The sequence below is a fragment of the Brugia malayi genome (genome assembly GCF_000002995.4).
Source record: "Brugia malayi strain FR3 genome assembly, contig: Bm_v4_ChrX_scaffold_001, whole genome shotgun sequence".
Taxonomy (NCBI): domain Eukaryota; kingdom Metazoa; phylum Nematoda; class Chromadorea; order Rhabditida; family Onchocercidae; genus Brugia; species Brugia malayi.
Window position 1 is genome coordinate 9,764,829 of NW_025062479.1, and position 13,181 is coordinate 9,778,009.

The window sequence follows — 13,181 nt, forward strand, 5'->3', positions numbered from 1 at the left end:
TGACTAATGCCGTGAAGATGATGATGGTGGTGGTGCTTAGAGGGTGTGCACGTCATGCACTACCTCTTACTTGTTTATTTAACTTTTTCTGCGCAACTACTGTATCTGAAATATTCAGTTATAACAGCATCTGATTTATCCCTTGATATCGGATCTGGTGCCGCATCACAGCTTATTCGTGAAGCAGCTCATCAATTACTTAGTTCACCGCGTTCACTTTATTTATCATTTCGAACACATGAAAGCCCACTTCTATTACCTCTTGCATATATCAAAACATACAATCGAATTTCATATTCAAATGTTACTGTTAAATTTTATCCTGACACGATACGCTTAAAAGCAAGCAGTGTTCGAATAAATTCCAAATCAAACATCACTCCAAATATTTGGCCGGTTAGTTTTGGCGATGAAACAGTCGATCTTGCCGTTTATGTAAGTTCTTTTACAACTAATTACCTTTTCATAACTTCTGCTTGCTATTTTTTATTGCTATCATTTCAATCACCTTTACTTTCAATCTTATACATTTTCATTATCTTTTACATCATTCAATTAAAATAGTAGGAGTTGTATTTTTTTACTACTTTCGAAACTTAAGTAATCATTTCAGGTGGGTGATGTTGAATTAGCGGTACGTATCGAGGAGAAAAATGTTCGAATGTTATCATGTTCCTTACGGGATACAACCGTTAATGCTACATCTAGTAGCTACTGGATGATAGGCACATTGTTATACATCGCAACAAATCCGATCCGATCACATCTTCAGCAGCTCATTTGTCCGTCTATCGCCAACTACATCTCAAATATCGAAAATCCCGTTATTATGTAAGTACATGGATGATTTTCTTTTTTTTTTTTTTCTTTTTTTTTACAATCAATTTCAAAATCATAAAAAGGATTTATGATTAATTTCAAAGATTCAGGAACGTGTCATTAAATGAGATCCTGCCAGCTCATATTCGTGACGTTATCAATACCGCAGATTCTTCCTTATTCTATCGTTTAACATCAATAATAGTAGAAGAGAAGCATATTTTGATAGTAACAGAAATTAATTGGAAGCGCTCGTTTGAAAACAATGGAATTTCATATGCAAACGTAAGTATGAAATGGAACAACGAAGATCGGATAATAACTTGGATTGATGATGCAGCCCTTAATGATTTCCTCAATCAGGTTCTTTTAAGTTATACTTTTAAATATCCCAAATGTTTAAAGAAATTATGCAGTTTTAGAGTTTCGAAATGGTTGAAAGCCAAATTTGCGATGTTCCATGCGATCGTTCTAAGTAAATTATCATATATTTAGCCATTTCATGTTACTGAACCTCAACAAAAAGTTGTTTTGAAAAGAGAATCTGAGTTCAAATTCTTTGCAGATTGACTGGAATTTCCAGTGGATGGAGGAAACAATTGCGGTAACAAGTCCCGTGATACCTCTTTCGTCTCGAGAATTTCTTTCAACTCTTTGTACTTCTTGCTATTTCTTGCTAAATGTTTGGGCTAATGGATCACCTATTTTGACAGCTACAAACGGTACTGTTGTCCTGGAAAAGTAAGTTCTTTCAATTAATGCTTCCAAAGCAGTATGATTCAATGCAAAAAGTTAGAAACTTAAGATCACACTTGCTTAAAGCCAAACCTAAACGGTGAAAGTCCTACCATTGTTCATTGATTGGAAATAGGATTTACGTCTATTTGAAATCAAACATTTTTCTCAATTTCAAGGCGTGATAGGCTCAATTTACGTGTCGTGAATCCCGATAAAAACGTTACATCTGTATTTGTATCCATGTTCCTATCTGTTACGGCCCAATTACGACCCGTTATTGATTCCGGTACATTGCGGACATTAGTACAATTGCTTGACACAAATGTGGTGATGGAAAGTGGTGCCTTTCCTCCTTCTTGGTCATTTTTCGTTCAGGACTTGATAAAAGGTAGACACTTATCTCAGCATTTTATCGTTGTTAATCTAACTATTATTAGGATAATTGATAACAGTTGGCCGAATATCCTCCTTAGCTATTAAAACTATACTTGTATTAGGAGAAAATTAGCATACTTTTATTTAATGTGGCAATTATTATTTTCTATTTTAGTTTAGTCTTTTTTATGATGCGCTTTGCCATTTTTTTTTTTTTTTTTTTTCTAATCGTGTAAATGACGCTATTAAGCGGCATATATTATACAGATAAAGAAGTAATGAAATTTTCAGGGATGATAACCGAGATGATGTGGCCAGAGATGCGGAAGCAAATTGAGAAACTTACATACAGTGAAGGCATTCGTTTGGCGACATCATGTGGTATTGATCCACAGAATACAGAAATTTTAATCGGTGAAGGACGTTTAGGCTTTTCCACAACACTTAATTTACAAAGTCTACAGCCTCAACAATGCCTCAAAGATCTCAAAAGTGCCTTACCAAATGCTGCTAAATTGTTTCCCAAATAAAGTTAATTTTGATATCATTTACTTATTTGTTCAATGTAACTATATTTATGCAAAATCTCTTATCAAATAGTTTCGTGATTTACAATTGGATACATGATTCATTCGAAATGTATTAAGCAAAATAAGTTTAAATTTTTGGGAAAGAAAAAAAGAATGATTTGAAATATTTTATCTTATCATATTGATCATATTGTCGTCATTCTTGCTTAGTTAGTATCATTGTACTAATTCATCTAAATGAACAACAAGCTGGATTATCTCGATGAAAAAAAAAAAAAAATTGTCTGTTGCTTGTCGTTTGGAGAGTGCTTGATAGAAACGAAAGTTTTTTTGTTCCTTTCGTCACACTTGTTTCAATTGATCAACCCATCCTTTTTACACAATTAAATTTAATTTTCATGTAAAAAATTTTTCCAATGGGGACCATATATACATCTTTTTTTTCATCCACTTCCCTTTTTTTTGTTTTTCTGGAAGTGAATATATGGATGATAGCTTAAGATAAATCAATTTCTTGCTTTGGCTACTGCAATAGCAACTAGCAAAATCAGTGAATAACTGTCACAGGCAGAATAAGGAGAGCAAAAGCCTAGGCTTAGGCTTGAGTCGAATGGGAGTCTAAAAAGAATCGAAATTGAAAGCCTATAAATGCATCTCATTTACCACCATCCCATCACATCACTCTTTGATGGAAATCAATAGCATCGTTTACTAAATGGGACAGCAGCAATCGGCTTTCGTTGTTGAAATTGCTTCATCACGTTTTGGAAGTTTTCAGGTTTCATTGTAATTTCTTTTCTCTTTTTTTTTTTCTCTTTTTTTACTGCTTTTCATTATGATTATTTAAGTAGAATGATTTCACATTCAGATTAATCTATTTTATTGTATTTAAAACATACTTTACGTATACGGAAGTAAAAAGGCTTCTTGAGGTATTGTAGAGAGAGCTTCTATGTATGATATTTTTTTTTTATTTATTACGTAAGCTTTTACCTTGTAAAAGGTAATGTAACATTTCAAGAAGTTTAAAATTTTATTATTATTGTTTGATGTGTATGAAATATTTTGAAGCGCATTTGTAGCATTATGGAGAGGGAAAATATTTTTATTAAATTTATACGCATCAGTTCAGCACAACTCCGAAAGTACTACAAATTGGAGTGAAGTGTTAAAAAAAGAAACCTTTGTAACATAATAAAACACATTTGCTACAGTAAGCATAGAAAATTAGAAAAGACCGGTAAATTTAAATTTAGATATTCATTGCATCTTTTCTATTTTTCTCTCTTTTTTTTCGTCAAATTTACTTGCAAATTGAATGAAAAGAAAAAAAACATGAAATGTGTTTTGTGTTAATAAAAATGTGAAAATTGAAATTTTTTTCTTCAAAAAAAAAAAAAAAAAAAAAATTTCATGTTTTTGTCGAATGAAAGAAAGAGAAAAAATGTAGCAGTTAAAGATGCAAAAAGAAAAATAATATGTATTGATATGTAATAAGATATTAATCAATATAGTTAGTTCAAATTAATTAGTTAATTAGTTAACTAATCTCACTATTCTATAAATCAATTTTATACAAATGACTTAGCTAATCATATGATTAATAGAATGCAAAAAAAGTATACGGAAAATTTATCACAGTATTCGACAACAGATAAACATTTTAATTAGTGATATATTACTATTATAGTAATAAATAAGAATACCAATATTTATAAATGAAAAATATCCTAATTTTCAAAATTTCCGTTTTTAAATGAAAAGAAAGCAAACATCTACTATTTTTGTTTAATTTTCTTCTCCATTAAATTAGCTAAGATTATTTTACTTTATTTATTTATTTATTGACTTGCTTATCCGTTTTCTTTTTTTTTTCTTTTTTTTTTTGCAGAGTTTACCACAAACAGATCCGGATGATGATGAGCATAATTCCCCACAGTGGCGTATTACGGTTAATCCATCAGCAAATTTCTTTTCAACAAGCAATGAATTAAAGTCATTGATTAACAAACTTTATCGAACACAGGTTTACATATCGTGATTTTTATTTTTATTTTTCAAAAAATGAATTTGCAGTTAATGATAAACGGATGGCTTCTATTAACTTTTGATTTTATTGTCTAAAATTAAATTATCATTTCGTTCAGAAATTGATCACACCATCAGAAGCAAAATATCTATGTACCGCATTAAAATGCATTGATATTTCGTCGGATATCCTTTTACCACTGTTGACAGTCATTTCAAATGCTACTGCCTATACTGCAAATCAGGTTTTACTATTAACTTAATTATGTAACCAAACAGTTAATATTATATTAGAAATATGTTATTCAAACTTTCAGAAATCATTAAAATTTTTTTAACTATGCAGTAAAAAATAAATTACTCGTGTTGTTTATTTACATTACCAGTTATTGATTATATCAATGATCTTTTATTGATTATCACCGATTTTTATTCATTTATTCAATATATATATATATTAATAATAATATTTGATTCAAAATTTGCAATTTTCCAGTATTTATTTGCCCAATTTGGTATAACTGAAGAAATAGCAGAAATGATGAAGAACTATCATGCAGCATTACCAAATTCCTCGAAGGTTCAACTGCTTTGTTTTTCTTTTTTTCATTTTTTATTAATTTCATAAGTGAACTTTTTCAAATTTGCAATTTATGCAATGAAATATTTATTTGTTTTGCTAAAATCAGGTTATGCTATTACAATGCATTGCAAATATGGCTGCATGCAGGGAAAATATCGAAATACTACAACAAACGATATCGTTTGTTGTGAAACGTTTGAATTCATCATTGGATATGGAACGAACAGTTGCATTTCAAGCGCTCACTAATTTATCCTATACAATTACACGATCACAAGTTAAAATCATTTTACCAGCTGTACCTGTTTGTCTCAAAAGGTATAATTATTTTCTCTGTTTTACTAACTTATCAATTTTATATAAAATTTATGAATTTTTTAAACTCTTTTAAAACTGATGCAAGTTTCCAAAATATGAAATTTTAAGACATAACCAAATTAAATTTCTTTTTGACTTTTTTGGTATAAAACTTCTAATCAATTAAATTAATTATTTTTACTTGACAATTATATACGTATTAATTATTATAGGCTTTGGGAAAAAGGTGAAGCAAACATTAATTCACTTCGATTACTGGTAAATTTATCATGTTGTCCTGATATGGTTCCGCATATTTTAGCTGCTAAGGTACATTTCATATACCTTTCAGACAATATTTTCAGAAAAATTAGTCATCAGTTAGATTAGTGGCAGTAAGGTGTGTTTCTTTTGTTTTTTGTTTTAACCTTGTACACTGATCAAGATTTGTATCATTTTATCTACCTAATTAATCCAAAGTAAAAATATCTTAGCTTCATTTCAACATTGTAGACAGTGACAGGCTTATTGTCAATTCTGGATACGGATAAACCAGAAATCTTATTGCGTGCAATTACTTGGTTATTGTGTATGTCATCAGCAGTGCATGCATTATCTTTAACTTATGAAGTTATCGCTCCATTAAATCAAGATCCTTTTGCCAACCCAAATTACACTATTTATTTCTCTATTTACGCACCAAAGGTGAAAATTTAAACCAACTAATCTTTGAATAGTTGCAAGCAGTTATGACTTTTAGAAGTTAATGAATATAAACTAAGATTTATATCACTATATTTTCATATAAATTCCTGATAGATTTGCCAAGGAATTACTTTTATTCTTGAAATAAAAAATTCAAATTAAATAGTTAAGAGTGAAATTAATATATATTGTGTTGCATTTGCAAAACTTCTTTTAAATAGGCAGTTTTCTCTAGCCGATTGATTTCATCAAATTCAAAGAGATGATATTACATTCAAAAATTATCGAGTAATTTAGCTTCTCATATTTTAGGGTAGACATGAATTGATCAGACGTTTGAATAACATAACTGTGGGAAATGAAGAAACAGCACTGAAAGCAAAAAGATTACTTGAAACATTGGATAAAATTCCGGAAGCACGATCATTACTATCAAATCTTAATCGATTGTAACGTCTACACATTTTGCCCTGTACTGTATCATTTTAATAATTTATCCTTTAGGACTACTACTGTTCCATTATAAGAATCAAGAATGGCTTTGCTTTAAATGTTACTCTTAAATTCATTACAATTCTTTCAGTTAGTATTCTATTCATGAAAGTTTGATTAGCATACAATGCTCAATTCAATGTTAACATAACTTTATCATCCTGAAAAACTTTATCGTACAAATGATAATTCTTCCATATTTTCTTTCGTATTATTTCAAAAGTTCAGTTTCATATCACATCTATTGCAAGCTTCATTTCATTTGACGGCAAATAAATGACATCAACAAAAAAACAAGGAATGAGAAAATTAGTGGCAAGAAGTTGGAATGTATGACCTTATCTGATTATTTACAAAAAAAAGAAAAGAAAAAACGATAGGCATTTTTTGAACTAATTTCACTTTTCTTGCAATTAATGCATACATAACAGTGCTATACCAATTTTTGTCATATTAAGAAGGAAGGAAATTAGGGATTGTAGTTAAAATTGAATTCAAACAAATTTATTCACCGATTAACAGAATTCTTTCCAACTTTTATTAATTATGAAATATGTCATAGAATGTGAAAATATTTGTGCAAGAATAATTAATACAAAAGTAAATGAAGAAGTTCCATCAAAATGGAATATTTTTTTTTAGACATTCAAGGGATGAAAAAGTGAACCACAATAATGCGGATGATTTTAATGGGATGAATCAAACTTGACTAAAAGCACACATCCCGAAAACACATTTGAAGTAGGAGAAGGATATTGCAGAAGCTGCTACGAATTTGGATTTGAAGTTAAATTTAATTGAATACAAATTGTCATTCTTATTTTAATTATTTTATAATTGACTACGTCCTCAAAAACAAATTTGATACCTCAGCCAATGATGGTCAGTTGACCAAATTGACCAAACGGTCGATTGATGATCGGCTGATGTATTACACTTTAAAACAATATTACTTGCAGATGCATAAATTATTTCACTAAAGTGATATTTGATAATGGATTATAAATTAGGCAGTAGTTTGTTTGCAAGCGATGTGATGCCAAATAATCAAGAGTTGCATTCTGCCAGTACGACATAGCCGCAAAGATTAAGATATGCCACCACTGATGACTACATCCAACTAAATCAAAGATACCTGAAAATTTGAGTCAGTAATAATAAGTCAGAATATGAAGAATAAAATTGAAGCATTAGATCATCTGATCATTTTATTTAAGAATTATTCAGGTTGATAATTTAGCTGCTTATTGGATATTCAGATACGAAACATATTAACAAATTTCAGCTATTCAACATATTAATCTATTGGCTAGTAATATTTTGCGAAAAAAAAAGATCAGAAGAAATCACCCGGTTTTAGTCTTTCTGGAATCATCGAAACATAGAATAAAAATGCACATCCCGATGTTCCATATAAAATAAGCAGTTTTGGTAACCATTCCTAGAAGATTAATTGCTTGATTAGCGCATATTTTCATAATTATTCTATTTATTAGTGTAATAATAAGACTGTAAGTCTATAATTTCATCAGTTATTACTTTTAAAGTTTCTAGAAATAACTATTTCTAGTGTAATCATATACAATTAACAAAATGTTAGAAATGATAAATGAAGAAAGAAATTTTAATTTCTCTTTTTTATTAATTTTCTCTTTCATTAATTTTATCAATGAATTTTATATACCATAACATGGTCATTGCTAATGCCACCATGCAAAGCAATCCAATGAAATGCTGGTCCAAAACTTAATGCAGCAATAATCAAATAAGTTAAATGAGTGCAACCGAATTGTGAGCCAAATAGCGCCATATCACTAATATTGTTACTTAACGGTAAATATGCTGCTATCAGTGAAATTCCAAATAAAAATGCAAAATAATATTTTTGCCATTCCTTCAATATTTGATTACTATTGATTAAAACAATTTAATAATTACATATAATGACTGTATCGTTTAATCAAATGATGTCAAATGTTAGATAAACGTAATTGTTTCAAATGTTATTACCATCATTATAATAAATAAACAATGGATTGCAAACATCAAATATCATTTTAATAAAAAAGATTTTCTTCCTATTTTCGTCAATATTTTTTAATTATATATTTTTAATGCATTTCTAATTTGTTATATTTTATAACTAGCATTATTTTGTTATGTAATTTTAAATCATTCTTATGAATAATTTTACACGTCTATTACCTAGTAATACGTTTGGTAACCGATCGTTTCTAGGTTATGCCTAGAAAAGTTTGATAACCGACCACTTCTTAGGTTATGCTTAATGACATACAGTTGCTAATTAAAACAGTTTATTAATTAAATCATTATCAATATGGCTATTGCAGTTTGAAATTAACCTAAGTGCATGATGTATGGGTAAACAATTACATTAAGATAATGTATTAAATAAATTATTTGTGGGATGTCTTCTATAACAAAGCAACAAAAAAAAAAGGAATTTTTAAAAAAAGAGACAAAATTAATTTTATAGATTTGTTTTCTTAGAAGTTTTTTGAATTGAAAATACTAAAAATAATTTGTTAATAAATAATTACATATCAAGAAAGTAATGAAATTATCAAATGTTACAACTTTATTTAAAAGCTTTATGCTTCATATGTTATATTTTTCAACATGTATTGACGTGTTTTACTTTCTGTTTTCTAGACGTGAACTCATTGCAAAAATAAATAATACATTTCTTTCTGGAAATTTATATAAAAACTCACATTCAAGCAAATTTACAATTTAATAAGCGTCAAATTATCAAAATTTCTTTTTATATTTTATGGAAAATTTTTAGTAACATATGTTTCGCAACATGCAATTAAAATAAAAACTAATATTAATGATAAACAAGAAAGAAAAAAAGGCATTTTATTGTATTTTTCGATCTAAAAATAAAAAGGCATTAGTATTAGGCATATTCTAAACTTCATTAAAATTAACAAAAATAAAATCTTCACCTGATTGAAAAAAGATACAAAAATTTTTAATGAAACAAACCTCAAAACATAGGAATGCAGTATAAATACCGATCAAATAAACGCTAAGTAAACCAGCTGATATCCCAAAGATATCAAATCGTAATAACATGCGTCTGCGTTCCGCATTTGTTGAACCGAAGATATGATAAAACGTTGATAAAAGCATGCATATCTGAATGATTTGACAATTTTTTCTAATGTGAAAATTATGAAGGATAAATGGAAGAAGATTAAAAATTCACTGGATTTTTTTTAAAAAAATTGAAATAAAATGAATGATCGTTTTTACATATGAATGACTCATTTCACTGATCCAAAAAATCTCATAAAATCAAAAAATTCCTGAATGGAAAGGAGGAATCGTTATCAAAATTTTAGAATATTATATATTACCTTACATGAAATGTTTGTTTTTAATATTGAATTTTTAGCAATAACAAAATTGTAATAAACTTTTATTTATTGGTTTTCAAAATAGTTAAAAAAATTTTGGCACATTTTTTTTGTTCACTTCTATTATTACGAAATACACATTTTCCACATTTTAACAAATTAAAATATTGGTAACAGTTTTGGCTATTTGAAGCAGAAATGTTTCTGTTTCTAATCAATTAATAACACATTTTAATTGATGCAATTGTAATCACATTAGTTAACAACCACGTTAATTAGTTGTGGTTTTATGCTATAAACTGAAATGATGAAATGATTTATTAATTATCACTAATGCCATCGGATAATTTGTCTACTTCAACAAAAAATGTTTCCATTCATTCCTACACTCTCATCCATTCTGTTGTAAATAATTCTTCGCACCTAATTTATTATGTTTGATCATTTTAATCACTAAAGCAATTAGATAAAAAGTAATAGGAAAGATTACCTGTAAACCAAGCAAGCATACTGTAGCAATGATATGATCTTTTGCATTAGCATTTGCTGGGGGCAATAAATAAACATTTATTGCATATTGACGCCACGTAAAATAGAAGAAACCGATCAGATGAGTCCATATATTAATTGTTTCATTATTCCATTGAAATATCCTGGAAATTTAAGGCTAATAAAATATTTTAAAATTTACAAATTCAACATTTTCTTTTCTTCTTTTGCAATAATATTTTTATAATGCTTACTATTAATTAATCAATGATTAAAAAATAGCAACTATTAACAATCACTGATTAAATTAAATAATTAGTTGATTAGTAGTGTTATACTAATGATTGCTATTAAAGCAATAATTGGAAAAAATTAAAATTGTAAATATCGAAAGTATAAATGCATGTTTAACTTGTACCATCTAAAGAATAGTTTCACTTCTACTTCTACAAACTCTCTCCATTATTATTTAATATTTATTTTCATGAAAATCATTTAATCAAATAATTATAAAAATTTCAATAATTTACAACAAAGCACAAATCAGTTTAAATCATAACTGATCATTGTAAGCAAACGTATCTCTTAGGCAGAATAATCAAATTTAAAGCTAACCATTTCATATATTGCATTGCAGATAAGTATGGTGGCCGATAACCAGTATAAACATATTCATTAACCCAAAAACACGGTTCCAAATCGGTTTTCCGTAACAACTTGCAGCAATTCGGAATGTTTTTCTTGGCAGGAGCGGTAGACATGAATCTTGAAAGGCGAATATTTTACAATATGTGCATGTTACCGTTTCTAATAATATTTATAACTTTGTATGATGAAAAATTTAGTTTCTAAAAGACTAGAAAAAGAAAGAAAATTTTTAAATATACAAATTTATCAGCCTCTTTTTGTTGTAAACAATCATTTCAGATTTGTAAAGAAAGAAAATAAATTGATGAAAAAAAAATTGTCATTCAGTAAGTGGAACGCATACATAATATTTTATTAAATTAATGAATATACAATTATGTTTTGCAGATATGAATTTCAAAGCACTCTAACTAATACTTCAACATATCCATATTAATCAAAATGACAATTCATTTTTTGCTAACAATAATTAAGCTTATTTATTACGATTACATAGAAGCATAAATGTTGCAATTGAAGGAGTTTATTGAGAAAATCTTCTATATAAATAGCTGATTTAGAAATATTTCTTATGAAAAAAAGAAAAAGAATTATTAAATTGATTGAAAAAATAAATGAAAGATTGATGAGAGACCAAATAAATGATGGATGAGAGAAAATTTCAACTTTTGAAGTGTTCATTGTCCGATGGCATCGTCGGATATTCCCGTTAAGAACTGGGTTCTTTTGTTGTTGTACGATACAGGCAATCGACATTGTAGTTTTCAGTGTATCTAATCCATAAATTGATCATTTTTTCGAATGTGACCAAATATTTTCATCAAATTTTGAATGAATGATTAAGTTTAATGATAAAAGATCAAACAATTATTATAAACTTTCTTAATGCATATTTTGTTTCTTATTGAGAAATATTTTAAAGTTTTTTTTTTTTTTTTTCATCTACGTTATAGCTAATTTAAAATAATGAAAGGGAAAATGACATTTAATGACGATAACTTTTTTTATTTATTTAATCGATCTGTTCATGAAACACTAACTCATCTAATTTTTTCACATTTCTAATTTGCTTCAAATACCAAATGACAACAAGAGGATATCGCATTTTGAATTTTTCAGGAATTTTTCATGCCATTATAAAAAGATAACCTTACTGATTACTTCCGATCAATCATTGTTAACTCGCAATTTTTATTATTTTCAAAATTGTCACCTTGTTTTTCATTTCATTAGCCAACATTGTATTATACATTTATTACCAATTTATAAGTCTAATATTATGTGTTCTTTCCATTATTTTATGACCAATCTTGAATTCAAAAGAAAAAAATTGCATAAATTTAATTTTTGTTTAACATTATTTCCTTAGTTTAAAACATTTACAAAAGAGAGTAACAAATAATGAAGAATTTGAAAAAAAAAGTAAAGCAATAAATACTAAAATAAGATATGATGCAAACAAGATAAAGAAAATGGGACATTAAACGAAATTGTTATTCGCACTTTTTTTATTCCTTGTTTCTTTATTATTATTATTGTGTTTCAACTATTAACTGTCAGATGTTGTAGTGTTTCCTTTTTTTTCTTCTTTTTTGTTAAAATTTATACAATATCAAAGTTAATAACAAAAAGAAAAAAAAAAACTAAAATAACATGAAATAATGATATGTCATTATTTATTTAAACTTTTACAATTCTAAATATTAAATGTACTATAGTATAGCAATATAAAGTAGTAAAAATTTCTTCAAGTAAATCACCTTAAACTAGTTTATTAAACATTTTCATTTAATATTCCAAAAACTAATCTTAGCAATTACTATAAAATCTTTGCATACCTAATATTAGTCCACTTCCTATGAATAATATGAAGGGTTAATGATATGTTATATTTATTTATTTGAATACTATATATGATACTAATAGAGGATGATTATTTTACTATAGAATATTAAAGTTAACAATGAAAAGAGAAAAACAGGGTAATAATCACAATAATAATGAAACAAAAATAATTTTAGGATAAATCGAAAAAAAAAGCGAATAGTTGCAATAAATATTAAAATGAACAGTGGTTTTCTTCTGGAAAAA

The 13,181-nt window shown here is 27.5% G+C and overlaps 3 protein-coding genes across 3 annotated transcripts; 2 read left to right on the forward strand and 1 right to left on the reverse strand.

Moving 5' to 3' along the window:
* Positions 1-54: 54 nt before the first annotated feature.
* Positions 55-2,462, forward strand: Bma-perm-5 (Uncharacterized protein; the record flags this gene model as incomplete). The annotated part of the gene is made up of 6 exons (XM_043074275.1): positions 55-435; positions 614-831; positions 930-1,182; positions 1,385-1,560; positions 1,734-1,945; positions 2,224-2,462. The coding sequence occupies 6 exons, from the start codon at positions 55-57 to the stop codon at positions 2,460-2,462; spliced, it is 1,479 nt and encodes a 492-aa protein (XP_042930209.1).
* A 715-nt stretch (positions 2,463-3,177) lies between these two features.
* On the forward strand, positions 3,178-6,528 carry Bm6993 (Uncharacterized protein; the record flags this gene model as incomplete). Its single annotated transcript, XM_001897742.1, has 8 exons — positions 3,178-3,240; positions 4,354-4,488; positions 4,610-4,735; positions 4,987-5,070; positions 5,180-5,391; positions 5,604-5,700; positions 5,884-6,075; positions 6,388-6,528. The coding sequence occupies 8 exons, from the start codon at positions 3,178-3,180 to the stop codon at positions 6,526-6,528; spliced, it is 1,050 nt and encodes a 349-aa protein (XP_001897777.1).
* Positions 6,529-7,535: 1,007 nt separating this feature from the next.
* Bma-paqr-3 (hemolysin-III related family protein) lies at positions 7,536-11,203 on the reverse strand (the record flags this gene model as incomplete). Its single annotated transcript, XM_001897741.2, has 6 exons — positions 7,536-7,702; positions 7,918-8,008; positions 8,252-8,461; positions 9,580-9,732; positions 10,444-10,606; positions 11,058-11,203. The coding sequence occupies 6 exons, from the start codon at positions 11,201-11,203 to the stop codon at positions 7,536-7,538; spliced, it is 930 nt and encodes a 309-aa protein (XP_001897776.2).
* Between the last annotated feature and the right edge of the window lie 1,978 nt (positions 11,204-13,181).